Source organism: Chiloscyllium plagiosum, chromosome 5, assembly GCF_004010195.1.
Source record: "Chiloscyllium plagiosum isolate BGI_BamShark_2017 chromosome 5, ASM401019v2, whole genome shotgun sequence".
Lineage (NCBI taxonomy): Eukaryota > Metazoa > Chordata > Chondrichthyes > Orectolobiformes > Hemiscylliidae > Chiloscyllium > Chiloscyllium plagiosum.
This window is the reverse complement of record NC_057714.1, coordinates 121420256-121438050: the sequence shown is the minus strand read 5'-3', so window position 1 is coordinate 121438050 and position 17795 is coordinate 121420256. Positions and strand designations below refer to the sequence as shown.

General features: G+C 42.7%; 1 protein-coding gene across 1 annotated transcript in view; it reads left to right on the top strand.

Annotated features, from left to right (window-relative positions):
• bop1 (BOP1 ribosomal biogenesis factor) overlaps positions 1 to 17795 on the top strand; it is a 168781-nt gene that overhangs the window by 19268 nt on the left and 131718 nt on the right. The window contains exons 2-3 of the mRNA XM_043690948.1: positions 1828 to 2019; positions 6294 to 6428. Coding sequence (XP_043546883.1) covers positions 1828 to 2019; positions 6294 to 6428 — 327 coding nt within the window. The remainder of the gene's footprint in view (positions 1 to 1827; positions 2020 to 6293; positions 6429 to 17795) is intronic.

The following is a 17795-nucleotide window of genomic DNA, read 5'->3' as shown; positions in this document are numbered from 1 at the left end:
TGTGGGAGTGGCAGAGTCAGAATCATTGGCGAACTTTAAGTGGCAATTGGATAGGTACATGGATGGGTGCTTAAGCTAGGACAAATGTTCGGCACAACATTATGGGCCGAAGGGCCTGTTCTGTGCTGTATTGTTCTATGTTCTATATGCTTGCCCAGCCAGCAATGCCCACATCCCATGAATGAATTAAAAACAAATCCAAGACAAACCAGCTGAATTGATTGGCAACACATCCACAAGGGCCGAAGGGCCTGTTCTGTGCTGTATTGTTCTATGTTCTATATGCTTGCCCAGCCAGCAATGCCCACATCCCATGAATGAATTAAAAACAAATCCAAGACAAACCAGCTGAATTGATTGGCAACACATCCACAAATGTCCATTCATTCTATCACAGATACTCGTTCGCAGCAGTGTGTACCATCTAGAAAATGCACTGTAGAGCTCTACCTTGGCTGCTCCCAACATGGCCTACTCTACATTGGAGAAACCAAACACCGACTGGGTGATCGCTTTGCAAAACACCTCCGGTCCATGCACAGGCATGACCCTGACCTTGCAGCAGCCAGTCATTTTAACACCCATTTGAGGAATGACCCAAGCATTTTACCTTATTTTTGGGTGGCATGTGACTGTGGGGGAGTGGCGGGGGTCATGTCTTGCGTGCATGACTGACTGTGATGAAGGCAGGATGGTTCCCTTGTTCAGGGGACATCTCTTGACATGACTCCACAAGCCTCTGGGAAGAGTGTTAAGATCATCCAAAGGCTTGTACTTGCTGAAATAAATTGTGGCTGTTCATAGAAGTTGGCGTATTGAAGTTGCATCAAGTGTGTAAGAATTCCAAGGAGAGAACCTCACAGTGTGCGTTTTTGGGCCCCATATCTCGGGAAGGATGTACTGGCCCTGGAGCATGTTCAGAGGAGGTTCACAAGAATGATCTCAGGAATGAAAAGCTTAACACATGAGAAACATTTGAGGACTCTGGGTTTATACTTGGAGTGTAGAAAGATTCGGGGGGGTGGAGGGGGGATCTAATTGAAACATAGAGAATACTGAATGACCTGGACAGAGTAGATGTTGGGAAGATGTTTCTGTTGTTAAGAGAAACTAGGACCTGAGGGCACAGCCTTTGAGTAAAGGCATGACGTTTTAGAATGGAGATAAGGAGAAACTTCTTCAGCCAGAGAGTGGGGAATCTATGGAATTCATTGCTACGGAAGGCTGTGGAGGCCAGGTCATTCTGTATATTTAAGACAGAGATAGATAGTGTTTTGAGGATCCAGGGTTACGGGAGAAGGTTGAGAAACTTATCAGCCATGATTGGCAGAGCAGACTAAATGGGCTGAAAGGCCTAATTTCTGCTCCTATGTTTCATGATCTTATGGAATGTCTGTTCTTTCCAGTTTGGCAGTTAGTCACACCTTCTTCTGCCCTTCTCACATTCCAATCACTTAATCTGCACTATCAGCACTTTTTTTTTCTCCCCCAGCACTCCACCTGCTGACAATTGCAAAAATGCTGCTCCCTGCACACTTCGTGACAGCTCTGAAGAGTCAGCTTGACTTGAAATGTTAGCGTGCTCTCTCTCCCTGTGGATGCTGACTGATCTGCTGTGATTTCCAGCACTTTTTGTTTTCAGCGGTTCAAGAAGTCAGCTCAAGATCACCTTCTCAAGGGCAACTAAGGATGGGTAATAAATGCTGGCAATGCCCACATTACAAGTGAATTAAAAGAAAAACTTGCTTTGAACTTTGCTTTGGGCGATCTTCGAGATAAATTGAAACACTTACTGTGGGTTTTTGAGCCGGTATCTTTATTTTGCAGCTTTCCGTCTTTGAAAATGCAGCACTTGATGAAGCTGGAGATGACCTAACAGATAGTGAAGAAAGCATTTTTTCTGGCCTGGATGATTCAGGGAGTGATAGCAGCAATGACGAAGATGAGGATAAAGAAAGTGATGATGACAGTGGACTTGAGGAGAAGAGTATGAAGAAGTTCAGCAAACAGGATGTTAAGGTGAGTTTCAATAACTACAAATTTTCTTTGCTCCATGGGAATTATTGTTGTCCTGAATATACAACCGATGTTTGGTTTCTGTTTGTAACTGGCTGTATTTAGCAGGTGGGGATTTATTTTCTTTCTATATCACCCATCAAACCTCACTTTCACTGATCCTTCATTTTGTTAAGACCAGTAGGTTTTTTTTAGTTATTTTAAGTTGGAAAATGCTGAACTGGATGGTGTTTTGGTTTGCTCTCCCTAGTTCTCCTGTTATTGACTTGTTAAAGATTCTGGGAAAAGAATTCCCCCTGTAATAAATAAGCAAAAGGCTCCGGAGGTCTGCGGAAGCTGTTTGCATTTACCGGTGACATCTCAATTCAAGCAAGATGCACAGTTATGTGTATCTGTATTACATTCCAATACTTATGCTCGCTGCTCTTAAGAAATTAACTAATTGAATAGCTTTTTAGTGACCCAGCACAGTTGCAGATGAGCTGAATAGCTGCCTATGCTATAAGATTTCCTCGTTCTCAGTTTCCTCAATGCTGAAAGCTTGTGATGCAAGTGTTTTAACTCAGCTGAAAAGGAATGTGAGCTTGCAGAAAAGGGGGCTGAGGGTTGACCTAATAGAAGCCTTTAATTCTGAAAAGTTTTGATAGGATACAGAGAGAAAGCTTTATCTTTTCAGAAAGAAAACATCAAAACAAGATCATCACCAAGAAATACAATCGGGAATTCCGAAGAAATGCCTTTATCTGAGGAGTGGTGAAAATGTAGTTTGTTCCCTTAAGGAAGCTAATAACAGCCGTGGGTTTAATGGGAGATTCTGCAAGTGTTTAATGGAGAAGGGAATAGAGAGCTGTGATGATAGATGTGGAAAAGCATTCAAGTGAAGCATAATCACTGGAATGGACTAGTTAGGATGAATGGCTTAGTGTTGTAGATCCCCTGTAATAGGTTCAGACAGCTGCTTGGTGGAATTTAAACATTCCAGGATTCCCTCTGACAGAATTCTGCAACCGAGCAGCAATCGCAAATGTTTGATTGCTTGCTTCCAAACAGAGCAGAGACTGATGAGATTTTTGAAGAAGTTTTTTGGAGTGCAAGCCATCCCATCACTTCAAAGTTTGTGAGAAGATTTTTAGCTCGGTTGCTCGTTGTTGTGGTTCTGTTCGCCGAGCTGGGAATTTTTGTTGCAGACGTTTCGTCCCCTGTCTAGGTGACATCCTCAGTGCTTGGGAGCCTCCTGTGAAGTGCTTCTGTGATGTTTCCTCCGGCATTTATAGTGATTTTTATCTGCCGCTTCCGGTTGTCAGTTCGAGCTGTCCGCTGCAGTGGCCGGTATATTGGGTCCAGGTTGATGTGCTTACTGATTTGAATCTGTGAATGAATGCCATGCCTCTAGGAATTCCCTGGCTGTTCTCTGTTTGGCTTGTCCTATAATAGTAGCGTTGTCCCAGTCGAATTCATGTTGCTTGTCATCTGAGCGTGTGGCTACTAAGGATAGCTGGTCGTGTCGTTTCGTGGCTAGTTGGTGTTCATGGATGCGGAAAAGACACGACCAGCTATCCTTAGTAGCACACACTCAGATGACAAGCAACCTGAGTTCGACTGGGACAATGCTACTTTTATAGGACAAGCCAAACAGAGAACAGCCAGGGAATTCCTAGAGCCATGGCATTCATCCACAGATTCAATCAATAAGCACATCGACCTGGACCCAATATACCGGCCGATGATTTATTCGCTGTGCAATACCTAGCTTGTCACCTACACAGGGGGCTAAACGTCTGCAACACACATTCCCAGCTCGGCAAACAGAACCACAACATCCCATCACTCTTTGCCTCATTAAGGTGATGGTGTATCTCTGCCTCGAGCTTCTGCTGTTTGAATGGTCATGGTAACACCTGTGCTGCTGTCAGAAATGGAGATTTGGGATTTGAGCCATGAATTTCTACATAGCAGGATAGTGCGTGAGTTGAAGGGGATTTTAGAAATGATCTCCCTTGGAGCATCACTCTTGGCCTTCTGGGTGGTGACGGCTGTAGATTTGGGCAGTGCTCCCGAAGAAACTTCGAGAATTCTGCAGTGCATCTTGCTGATGGTATTCACTGGAGCCCTGTTGTATAAGTGAGAGAGGGACTGAACATTTGGGTTAATGAATAAGATGCTAGTCAAGCTGGCTGTTATATCCTGGATGGTGCTGGAGCTGCATTTGACTAGGCATGTAGGTATTATTCAATCACACAATTTATTTATGCCTTATAGATGGTAGGAAGGCTTTGATGATTTATTCGCTGTGCAATACCTAGCGTTCATGCTCTAGTAGCAGTGGGGTTTGTGCTGCTCACATGTTGTTCAAATACCTGGAATAATTATCAATGGAGTAGGCTGTAGCAACAGAAAGCTGATGACCCAACTGTCATAGCTATTATTTCTGTTACCTGGGTTTTGTGCTTAGTCCTAAAAGATCATTATCCTTACTAGATTGTCTACTTATTAGTATATGAAATATTCAGAATTTGATTACATTGTGTGCACAAATTTAGAATTGGAAAAATGGAAGATTGAGACAACTCTTGAGTTGCAAAGGCTTTACCAGGTAAGTTTTGTAAGAAGTCCCAGGCCCAATAAAACTGGGAATTGTCTGTTTGCAAACATCAACTGACTTTGTGGACTACAGCTTTTTAAAGGGGAGAAAAAAGTCGTTCTTTTAATTACTTTAATTTCGAGGTATACAGACTGGGGTTTGGAAGGATTCTTGTGCTGAATATTGCTGAGCAAAGTCTTGGGAGTTTTCTGTTTTGCTGCAACATAATGAGTGTGAAAAGGACATGCAAACCAAAAATAGCAACTTCAGTCTCTCCCAAAAACTGAGCGTTAGAAGAAAACTGGCAGTTTCTGATGAGGCTTGCAAGGTTAGGAACTCTCACTCTGCTTTTGATTTGATTTATTGTTGTCACATGTACCTAGGTACAGTGAAATGCTTTGGTTGGCGTGCAGTATAGGCAGATCATACCATGCAAAGTGCATAAGGATAGTGGAACAGAGCGAGGAATACAATGTTACAGCTGCAGAGAAGGTGCACAAAGACTGAAGTCAGTATTATATTGGAGAGGTCCATTCAGAAGTCTAATAACAGTGGGGAAGAAGAAAACCTTGTTAGTCATTTTAACAGACTTACAATTCAAAGTTTGTGCGAAGATTTGTAGCTCGGGTGCTCGTTGTTGTGGTTCTGTTCGCCGAGCTGGAAGTTTTTGTTGCAAACGTTTCGTCCCCTGGCTAGGCGACATCATCAGCGCTCCTGCGAAGCGCTTCTTTGATGTTTCCTCCAGTGTTTATAGTGGTTTGTCCCTGCCGCTTCCGGTTGTCGGTTTCAGCTGTCCGCTGTAGTGGGTCTGACAGATCTCCCACCCAAACCAAAATAATACTGACCGCATTCTGATGTTGTCAGATAGGAAATCAAAGGAAATGTAAGAAGTTAACCCATTCGATCATGTCCACTTGAGCCCTTGACCTACAAGAGCTGTTACATCTTGCTTTTGTTCATCCCAACCAGAATAGCTTAGTTGATCACCAGTTTTGTCAGTTATTGTAAGAAAACATTTTGTTCATAAATGTTATTTTTGAGTTTACTGAAATTCCTTGTCAAAATCTGGTCTAGTTAACTGTAATAAATAGAAACAAATTGACCATTTTTGCTGCTTGAATAAGGCTTTTGGAACGGCTCATGGATAGTGGGGCTTGATTTCCAATGCACTCTTTGTATCAGATTTGGAACAACTCAGAATTAACAAGCATTTGGTCAATTATAAGTTTCTGAAGTTAGGAAAATTGTTACACTTCAACTTAGAGCTTGCAGGACAATACATGCTGGGTAGTTTTTTTGGTCCTGCTTTGTTTTTGCTCACAAGTCTATAATGAACTAAATATTGCACTTGGCCATAGTCTTATTAAGGGTAAGATTGTGCAGTGATGATATTACCATGTTCTGGGGCATGGAATTAAATCACCCAACGGGAATTGGTGATATTAAAATTTTATTTTTTAAATCTGGAATTGAAGGTCCGTCTCTGTAATGATGATAACAACACTGTCACCACTAAAAAGTCAGCTGGTGCACTCGTGTCCTTTTATGAAAGGAAATCTGCTGTCCATGCCTGGTCTGGTCTACAGAACCAGTGAATTTGAGGTTTTGTTAACAATCTACTGCTTGTCTGTTTTAACCCCTATGCACAGCCTTAGTCTTATTTTGTTTTGGTTGTGTTTGTGACTTTCTCTCTCAGATCCCTGAAGTTACCACGAAGGAGGAAGAAGAAAGCAATGGAAAGTTGGCAGAGTCAGACTGCAGTCTCCACCCAGAGCAGCCTGTGCTGACCCATCCACGAGATGAGTACGAAGAGGACACTTCAGATGAGGAGGTAAGGAGAGAGGTCTTGCTGTTGCCAGCAAATTTAACCCTTCGGATTGCTGATATGTTTGAATCATACTTAGGCAAAGTTGCTGGTTTCGGTTCAGAGCTAATCTTTTGAAAGCTAATTGATATTCATCACAAATCCTTTAAATCTCTTGCTACTGCAAAGTGTTCCTTTTCTTTTTAAATACACAATGGCGAATGTTCATAGCTTTCTCTCTCCACTGCATCCAACCCCCACTTGTCAGTTGTGCTGTTGTCTGAACACTTGAACCAGTAAGGTAAAATTTGAAATGTTAGCTTGCTCCCTCTCCAGGGATGCTGTCTGACCTGCTGTGTTCTCCAGCATTTTTTCTTTTCAGGTGAAATTTACAAATAATTCCTGGTACCTTGTTCAAGTGGTGAGTCTTGGGCATCATATGTTTGTGGTTTCAGTGGTACTGCGCTTGACTATTAACCAGAAGGTTCTGACTTCATAATGCCATTCCAGGAATATGAGCATAATGTTCAGACCAGAGGAACTGTTTTTAATAGGATGTGAAATAGAGTGTCATCTATCCTTGCTGGTGGAATTAAAAAGATCCTAAGGTGCTCACTGGGTTAAAAGCCATTACGGTCGTTCTCCCAGTATTTGGCCAATAATTATCCTTCAGCCAACATCAATCATCAAAGTTGTTGGGATCTAGTTGTTTGGTTTATGGTCATTGCTGTGTTTCTCATGTTAAACATGAATTACAATTTAATTAAAAAATTGGATTTGAAGGAGGCAAGGATGTCACCTGCTGAGCTAAGCTGACACTTGTATCCCTCTGTTCTATAGTTATTAAGGCAGTAGGTTGCTGTGCTGAACCTCATCGACAGTACAGTGCACCACCACCACTGTCTTCATTTGAAGAAGAAAAGGGGAATGTCCTGCTTCTGTTTGTTGCCGAAAAGTTTTAGTTTCCTGGTGTGCTGCTTCATGCATCTCATGCATTTATGGTACCCTTCAGGAATCCTGCACGCTCTAGTCATGGAAGCGAAAACCCTGTTGAATTCTCCCCCCACCCCAACAAATAAATACTGAGGACATTGAAGCCACTTGTAGAATTCTGACTCTTTGTGATCAGCTAACTCCACTTGAAGCAGGGAATTCAACAGGGACAAGTTTGCACTCAGCACCTTGACTGCTCACAAACAGAGTCTTACCTCTCCTCCATTGGCAGCACAGCTGCCCTGAGGCTGCTTGCTCTTGTCGCTTTTTAGTTTCTTTAGGCTGCACGCTGACCCTTGTCTCCACTTTTGTGGTGGTTTCTAAATAGTGACTATGTGCACTCACTGTGCGTCTTCATCCTGGAATGGTGAGGTGTTTGCTCCTGACATCTGGTTTCACTACTGAAGTTCCTGGGAGGATTTGTGTGCTTTCCTGTATTGGGTATACTTCCTGTGGGAATTGATGTCGGCAGTTAACCACTGGATTAGGTGTTCTTTCTGGAACAAATCTCCTTGGGGCTAATGTTGCTGGTGTGACCCCTGACAGTGCAGAGGCTGTTTGCACATTTTTGGATCTGTTTAGCCTAGTTTCTGGTGTTGAATTCCAGTCTCCTCCTCCGACCTTCGGTTATGATTTGAACAGACTCTGTGATTCCTGTTGGGAAGCTAAATGCTGCTGTCAAAAGATCCGCAGTTTAACAAACCTAGTGTGTCATTCTTGTAAAGGTTTGATCCCACTAGTGAGCCTGGCCTGTCATGTTAGATAAAGGCTGTCATTGTTAATACAGTTTTATAAATTGCTTTCCCCCTTTTGTACGGTGTGACTCTGTAGATTTTCTCTTTGGCTATGAGTAAATGATCAGATTTAATGTTCAGATGTACTGTACTTCTGCCTGTAATACAAGGAGATCCATAGAATCTTTTGAAGTTTATAGCACAGGAAAATCCCATTTGACCTATGCTGTTTGCTGCTTCTTGGCTAGAATGATCTAAAATGTAATCTGCACTTTACCTATTCTTCTCACCACCTTCAGCTTCATATATTTCTACAGTGTTTTTCAAATGCTGTCGATAGTGAAGTTGGACTGAAGGGTCTGTTTCCGTGCTGTACTACTCTATGACCTCAGCCATTCGGTCTCTTTGGGCGAGTTAGCTGCACTTTGTGATGTTTCAAGGACTTTTGTATGTCTCCAAGCCACACGAACCATGTTCTAAGTTTTTTAAATCTACAGCACAAAGAAAAGTGCTTTGTAACTCTACCAGGACCCCCCTGCCATTTCAAACAAGAGAATCGATGAATAAGAAAAATGAGTTAGACAGTGTAAGAAAGATTTGGGGGTACACGGAGGCCACAAATGTTAACTTGTGCACATGTGCCTGGCCCTGTCTGTCCACTGTTGATTGGTCCTAATGTCTGAATGGATTTTGGATACAAATCTGGGAGATCATGGTTCACCTGTTAATCCAGAGCCCTAGGTAATGTTCTGGGATTTGGGTTCAAATCTTACCACAGCAGTTGGTGGAATTTGAATTCAATAAAAATCTGGAATCAAGAATCTAATCATGACCACAAAACCCATCTGGTTCACACATGTCCTTTAAGGAAGGAAACAGTCGTTCCTTGCCTGGTCTGGCCTCCATGTGATTCCAGACTCTCGGCAATGTGACTCTTAAATACCCTCTGGGATGCACAATAAATGCCGGCCCAGTGGTGCCCTCATTCTGTGAATAAATAAGTAAAGGTTGTTGGGATCACATTCACTGAGAGTAGTTTTCAATTCTAGATGTATTAATGGAATTTAAATTCCATGGCTTTGAACCCAAGTCTCAGAGCATCAGCCTGGCCCTCTAGATTACTGATGACATTATCACTACTGTCCAACAATCTTCACCCAATGCCTCTTTCCTCCGTACATGTTTAAGTGGGGTGTGTAGAGATGGACTGTTGCTTCTCCCTCTTGATGTTACTTGCGTAATTAAAGATCCATCCATGCTAGTTTATGCTTTGGTCCAAAGCTTGTTTTTGTTTGACAATCTAATGGTTGCATAGAATCGTATAATCATAGAATCTCTACAGTGTGGAAGCTGACCATTTAGCCCATCAAGTCCACACTGACCCTGAGAGTATCCCACCCCTACCATCCTATCCCTGTAATGCTGCATTTCCCATGGCCAATCCACCTAACCTGCACATCTTTGGACTGTGGGAGGAAATGGGAATACCCAGAGGAAATCCACGCATATACAGGGAGAGTGTGCAAACTCCACACAGACAGTCATCTGAGGGTGGAATCAAACCCAGGTCCCTGGTGCTGTGAGGCAACGGTGCTAACTACTGAGCCACCATGCTGCTCAGATTCCATGATTAATATTATAGTTCTGTTTCTGAACAGATTTTGAATTTTCTAGCTGTTGTGGTGGATTTTAACTGATGATTAACTTTATGCAGTGCCTTTAGTCCAGTCAAATGTTCCAAAACACTTGACGAGATGATTATCAGACAAATGTTGACTGCAGGAAATGCATCAGAACTGGAGCTCTGAAACAAAAATCATAGAATCCTGATAGTGTGCAAGCAGGTTATTCGGCCTGTCGAGTCAATGGTCAGTTAAATTCTGCCAGCATTAATGCGACGGAATTAATTTCTTCCTGGATTGCTTTGATTATGTTGAAGAACACCAAGAGTGAGTATGCAGCATTTATTAATCTGCCAGGATTCTACAGCAATCCACTTCTGATGGCTCAATGAAGAGCACAGGAAAGCATGCAAGGAGCAGTTCCAGGCATATCTGAAAATGAGGTGTCAACCTGGTGCAGCCACCAAATAGTGTAAGCAGAGAAAGATGAACAGAGTAAGTGATGCTACAAACAACGGATTAGATCTAAGCTCTGCAGTCCTGCCACATCCTGTCGAGAATACTGGTGGACAATTAAACAACTGACTGGAGTAGGAGGCTCCACAAATATTTCCATCTTCAAAGATGGCAGAGTCCAGCATAACCATGCAAAAGATAAGGCTGAAACATTTGTAACAATCTTCAGCCAGAAGTGCTGATTGAGTTATCCATCTTGCCTCCTCCAGTGGTCCTCAGTGTCACAGATACCAGTCATCAACCAATTCAGTTAATTCCATGTGATAGCAAGAAGCGATTAGAAGCACTGGATAGTGCAAAGGCTATGGGTCTTGACAGCATTCTGGCAATAGTGCTGAAGACATGTTCCAGAACTTGCCGATCCCATAGTCAAGCTGTTCCGATTCAGTTACAAGACTGGCGTTTACCCAACAATGTGGAAAATTTCCCAGATATACCTTATACATACAAAGCAGGATATATCTGACCAGGCAGTATGGCCCCATCAGTCTACTCTCAATCATCAGTAAAGTGATGGAAGGTGTCATCAACAGTGTTCCTAAGCAGCACCTGCTCAGTAATAACCTGCTCAGTGATGCCCAGTTTGGATTCAGCCAAGGCCAATCAGCTCCTGATGTCATTATAGCTTTGGTTCAAACATGAACAGAAGAGTTGAATTCCAGAGGGGGAAGTAAGAGTGACAGCCCTTGACATCAAGGTTACATTTGACCAAGTGTGGCATCAGGGAGCCCTAACATAGCTAGAATCAATGGTTATCAGACGGCAAACTCTCCAGTGGTTGGAGTCATACCTGGGAAGGTGGTTGTGGTTGTTGGACATCTCTGCAGAAGTTCCTCAGGGTTTTGTCCTAGGCCCAAGCACCTTCAGCTGCTTCATCATAACTTCAGAAGTGGGGATGTGCAATCATTGGTGAACAATGATCAGTACAATTTGTGTCTCCTCAAATACTGAAGCAGTCCATATTCAAATGCAAGAGCCTCTGGACAATATCCAGCCTTGGGCTGACAAATGGCAAGTAACATTTGTATTAGACAAATGTAAGGCTATGACCATCGCCAATAGGAGATGGTTTAACCACTACTCTTTGTCATTCAATAACGTTACCATGACTGAATCTAACACTATCAACATCTCTGGGAATTGCCATTAAATGGTAACTCAACTGGACTGGTCACATAAAGGTATTGATTATAGGAGTAGGTCTGAGGCTAGGAATCCTGTGGCGAACAACTCACCTCCTGACTCCCTAAACCCTGTCCACCAGCTAGAAGGCACGAATCAGGAGCGTGATCATTACTCCCCACTTGCCTGGGTAAGTGCAAGTCCAACAACACTCCAGAACCATGACTCCATCTAGGACAAAGCAGCCCACTTGACTGGCACTGCATCCACAAACATCCATCCCATCCACCATCGATGTTCAGTTGCAGCAATGTGTACTATCTACAAGAGAGAGTGCAGAAATTCACTAAAGATCCTTAGACAGCACCTTCAAAACCCACACCGACTACCAGATACATGGGAACACCACCACCTGCAAGTTTGCCTCCAAGCTGCTCACCATCCTGACTTGGAAATATATTACTGTTTCTTCACTGTCATTGGGTTGAAATCTTGGAATACCCTCCCTTAAAGCATTGTGGATCTACCTACAGCACAATAATTGCAGTAGTTTAAGGAGGTGGCTGACTACTACTACTTTCTCAAGGGCAACTAGGGATGGACAATAGATGTTGGCCAGCCAGAGACACCCACATCCCATGCGTGAATTAAAAAAAAGGTAGTTTTATTTTCACAGCTGACCAATGACCAGATTGAATTGTTGTCAGGGTAAGGTTTGAATTCAGGGCCCATCTGCTTGGGAAGCTGGAGAGGTTTGAAAGATTTGAATAATTCATTTGAGGTGACCTGTGGGTTGTTGGCCCATAACCATAACTGTTGCACTCTTCCTTGGGGAATGTCTGTTTTGGTTAGCAGCCAAGGTTAGGAAAGAGGTGCAAACTTGCCACCCGTTTTTGTACAAGCTCTCCTTGTTTTGTGGTTATTTGTCTTTACGTGGAAAAGCAGTGGACATTCTGCAGTGAGGAGGAAAGTGCAAAAATGTTACTGACAGGATATGCAAGAACCAAGCTGAGCATTTTTCATTCCCATTAACTGCCTTTCTTCAGTATCTCTTGATTACTTCCTTTGCCAAAGAGGGTAACAGTATCCCCTTAAACTTGTTTTTTAAATATTTTTAATGGATCACTTCACTGATATTATTACATAGCTCTGAAACAAATGGAACTTGTCCTATTTTTTTAAAGCTTCTCAGCTGTTGAGTGGAAAAAGTCTGCACGTTTCCCCCCCCCCCCTTTAACTCTTAATTTCCTACTTGTTCAGCTTGTCCCCTTGGTTTTGAGGAGGAAATGAAGCTGTTAGACAACAGCTGCTGATGCTGTTGACCAGGCCACCATATGCTCTTTAGTTAATGCAGGGAGCCTTGTCAATTATACTAGAAATTAAGTGATGGAAGTTTATTAAGTTAGGAGGATCAATAACATGGGGGAAGTGTGTGGGCGTGAGATTGGGAGTGAGGGAGCGGATGTATGGAAGTGGAAAGGAGAAGGACTTGTTGAGTACATTGGTCACCTGATTAGGAAGAATATTTAATTAATGAACATGATACACCAGAGAGAAGTTAATTCTAAACATTTATCATGTCTTGTTTTACCAGGAGTTGTGATTGCAAGGGACTGTTCCTTTTTTTTAAACTCACCTAACTTCAGTCAAGCACTTGGTGATCTTCCAGTGTTTGTTCTGTTTTTACATGGAAAGATTATGGCAAGATGTAACTTTGTTCTCTGCTTTGACAACCCTTGCAGTCAAAAAAGCTTTTTCAGGAGAGCAGTGAGAATAGTTCCTTCCAGCTGGCCCTGTCATTCAGGGGACTGTGCACAGGATCTTGTCCATCCTGCTTTGCTGTCAAGCTCCTATCCCTTTAGGAGCCAGGAAACTGTCAGTTTTCCTTTCTGAAAGCTTTGACTGCATGTTGTTCACTTTGCTGGATGGTTATCTGTTGCTGAGGGTGAAACAGTTACTGAGAGCTGTGTTTGTTATTTTGTTTTTGACTGCCCAACAGTTCCCCGCTATAGAAGACGCTGTTTTGGAGGGTTTTGATTCACTCTTTCAACCATTCCTTGGAGATGGCGTCTGGTTCCGGTTGAGCAATCCTGGATGAGGCCATGTTTTGCAAAATATGGTGGACATTTCTTTCAGACTGTACCAGAGGCATGGGAGACAGCTGTTGGCTTGTTCTGCGAGTTGGCATGAGTCGAATGATTGTTTTGCTCTGGAATTCTACTGTGTGCCCTTCTGTAGCCTTCATTTTCATTTAAGCTTCCAAACAAGAAGAGGACATTTTAATTTGTTGTATTGAACATCAGTGTCAATATTGTCGGAGAGATCCAAGTGGCAAATATGATCTAGAATAGTGAGATAGGCTTGAGGGTCTGAATGGTGTACTCCTGCTCCTAATGACCCTAAAAGACAAACTTGCCAATGAAAAATGGTCAAGATTACCAAAATGCTTGACAGCCAGTTATAAGTTTGAAGTTTAATTTCTAATATAATTTAGGAAACTTGGCAACCAATTTATGTGCAACAAGTTCCCAAAAACACCCAGAAGTGAGAACTGATTTCAGTCTGTGCTGTTGACAGTGGGCTTTTAAAAACTTGATTCATGGGTATGGAATTGTTGACAAGTCCACCGTTGTTTTGCCCATCTCTAATTCCCTTGTTCAGCTATTCGAAAGAGCCGTTAAGAGTCATCAAAGTTGCTGTGGGTCTGGAGTTACGTGGAGGCCAGAACAGGTATGGATGGCAGATTTTCTTCCCTCAAGTACATTAGTGAAGCAGGCTGGGTGATTTTTATTTTAAAACTTCATCATTCAGAGGATGTGGGCATCACTGTCTAGGCCAGCATTCATTGTCCATCCTTAGTTACCCAAAGGGCAGTTGAGTCAACCACATTGTTATGAGTCTGGAGTCACAGTTAAGGCTGGCAGTTTCCTTCTCTAAAGGACATTAGTGAACCAGATCGGTTTTTCCTGACAATCAACAACAGTTTCATTGTCATCATTATACTTTTAATTCTAGATTTTTATTGAATTCAAATTCCACCATCTGCCGTGATAGGATTCAAACCTAGGTCCCCAGAGCATTACTCGGGTCTTCAGAATACTAGTCCAGTGAGAATACCATTAAGCCATTGCTTCTCTTTATTACAACAATTAATGTCAGTGTCATGGTTACCATGATACTTGAATGCAATTCCGGATTTTAAAATTAAATTTAAGCTGCAGTTGTGGTATTTGAACCCATGTTCCTCAGGGCAATGCCCTGTGCCTTTTGGATAAATAGTCCAGTGACGTTATCATTACACTACTGTCTTATCTCCATGTTACCCAGGATGTTGGAGAGACTCCCCTGCATTTCAAAATAGTGTCACAAAATGTTTTATGCCAAACTGAGAGTTCAGATTTAGTTAGTATTTCATCCAAAGCATATCGATAAGGTTGAGGATTTCACTGCAGTATTGCATCATTCCCTGCAATGAGCTGGATGTTACGACATTCTGAATCTGAGATCTGTGTGATGGCTGATACAGGAGGGGGAGGTGGATTGGCTGTGTTGGCACATGGACATTGTGCATGCTCTGCTTATTCAGTAAGACACTGTGTCTGCTTGTGTTCATTAGATTTCTGTCTACAGTGTGGGCAGCTGTAGAGAGAAAGAGAATGTTGCCTCATATGGGTGCAGGTCTGGCCCTCCGTGATTGGGAATGGATCAGTTGGCCAGATTTGAAACTCTCACCCATTCCCTCTGGTCACTATTGGTGCACAACCCACCCATATTTAAAAGCTGCAGTGAGGTTGGTGTCTCTTTAAAGGTACAGACGGAAGAAAGCTACTGTGCCGAATGATTATTCCATCTGTGTGGAGTGAGTGAGTGACGAGGCATTGTGGAATAGAGTGCTGGCAGCCGTCCCTGTTCCACTTCCTGGCAATAGCAATCCCTGCTGCCGGTCGCCTGCAGTCTGAGAACTGATGGAAGTTCAATCGCACAGTAGCTGCAGGGCTCTCCTGGAATAGCCATCAGGCCTTTGCAGCTTTACTGAAAGCAGCTGCCTCCTTTGTTCAGCCTGGAATGGTGGCTGGGGTTGGGAGGGTATGTGTATTTGCCTCCTGACTGAATTCGTGTGCACCAAGCATGGGGGAGCTGCTAACCTTTTTGTCAAGTGTTGCAGTTCTGGGTAGGAAGTTGCTGAAGAGTCACTGTCACTGACCAGACATCCAGCTCCCTGCATGAAGAGACAAAGATATGTTTCTGCAGAGACTTTATAACCTCTTAACTTATGACAGCTTTGTGACATTTTCACAGCTAAGGCAGAAAGTGGGCTGTAGGACTAAGTGAGTTGCTCTTTCAGAATAGCTGAGTGGCCTTTTCTGTTATGACGTTTGTATATTTTTATGAAAGCCTTTACAACCAAGAAGTATCTTTTTGTCAAGTCAGCGTTCGAAAGTAGGGAAAACAGCAGCCAATTTTGCACACAGCAAGGTAAGGCATACAAACATATGAATTAGGACCAGGACGAAGGCACTTCCATCAAGGGACCACGTTCCATCTCATATTTCCTGCTGCTGCAGGTCTCCAAGGTGTATATAGAGTCATAGAGATATAGAGCACAGAAACAGATCCTTCGGTCCAACCTGTCCATGCCGACCAGATATCCCAACCCAATCTAGTCCCACCCTCCAGCACCCGGCCCATATCCCTCCAAATCCCTCCTATTCATATACCCATCCAAATGCCTCTTAAATGTTGCAATTGTACCAGCCTCCACCACATCCTCTGGCAGCTCATTCCATACACGTACCACCCTCTGTGTGAAAAAGTTGCCCCTTAGGTCTCTTATATCTTTCCCCTCTCACCCTAAACCTGTGCCCTCTAGATGTGGACTCCCGGACCCTAGGGTTGAGGCAGCAACGTACAGAACTTCACCAAAGATCCTCAGCATCTTCCAAACTCATGATCACTTCCTCCTAGAAGGACAAGGGCAGCAGATATACGAGAACACCACCACATTCAAATTCCCTTCCAAGCCACTCACCGTCCTGACTTGGAAATATATCGCTGTTCCTTCACTATCGCTGGGTAAAAATTCTCTAATTCCTTCCTTCATGGTATTGTAGGTCAACCCAAAGCAGGTGGACTGCAGCTGTTCAAGAAGGCAGCTCACCACCATCTTCAAGGGCAACTAGGAACAGGCAATAAATGCAGACCAGCCAGCGGCACCCACATCCCACAAATGAATAAAATAAACTGGAAGTTAACAGATCCGTGCACAGACCATCCCCACACACCTTCAAGGGAACATTATCCATAGCTCTGGTCTCCCAATTCAGTTAGATCATGACTGATCTAATTTATCCACATTCCTGCCTACTCCTGATAAATTTTCATCCTCTTGCTTATCAAGAATTTCTCTTCCTTCACCTTTAAAAATATTTAAAGTGCTTCCATTGCTATTTGAGGGAAAGAATTCAAAAGACCTCCACCCTCTGAGAAAAATTCTTCTTAATGTTTTAAAACAGCGACCTCTTATTTTAAACATGGACCCATTGTTCTAGATTCTCCCAGAAGAAGAAACCTCCTCAACAAATCTATTATGTCAATAGCCCTTAAGATCTTGTGTGTTTCAATCAAGTAATATCTTGTTATCCCATACTGTAGTGGATACCAGCTAGCCTGTCCAAACCTTCATCGTAAGACAATCTGCCCATTCCTGGTGTTAGCCCATTAAAACCTTCTCTGAACTGTTTCCAATGCATTTACATTCTTTCTTAAATAAAGAGAATAATGCTCTGCGTAGTACTCGAGATGTGGTCTCACCAATGCCCTGTATTACTTAAGCATGTTAGGCATAACGCACTTTAGTATTTGATTTCCTTCACCATTGTTATGACCAGGTGAGGAAGAGTTACAGCTTTCCCTTTATTTTCTAGCACCATTTCTTGGTTGGTTGTAACAGGTTTTTTTTCAGTTTTCCTTTAGTACATAGCTGTCATATTTCATTTTGGTCAGTTTAGTTAAGTTTAATTGCAGCAATGTAGGTTCCAATGTTTTCTTCAGTTTTTGAGAATGAAGTTTTTATTGCTTTAAAAACAATCTCTCTCTTTTGCTCGAGTCTGTGCGGACACACACAGATAACGAATGTACAGTAAAGATTAGGAGGAAGGGAGAGGAGCCTTAATACAGACATGAAGGCAGAAGCAAATGGAGATACTGATCTTCAGAGTCCTCTGAGTTGCAAGGACAAATAAACCTGAATCTGACTATGTAGCTTTCTTTGTGTTTCTTTAGCAGTGGAAAAGTTTGCAGATCTTGTGTGAATAACACTTTTTTCCAAATTGATTTTTCACCAGTGCTGGTTTTTGCAATTGAGACTGATGGAGAGAAAAGCATTCAGTATCCTTGCAGTTATTAGT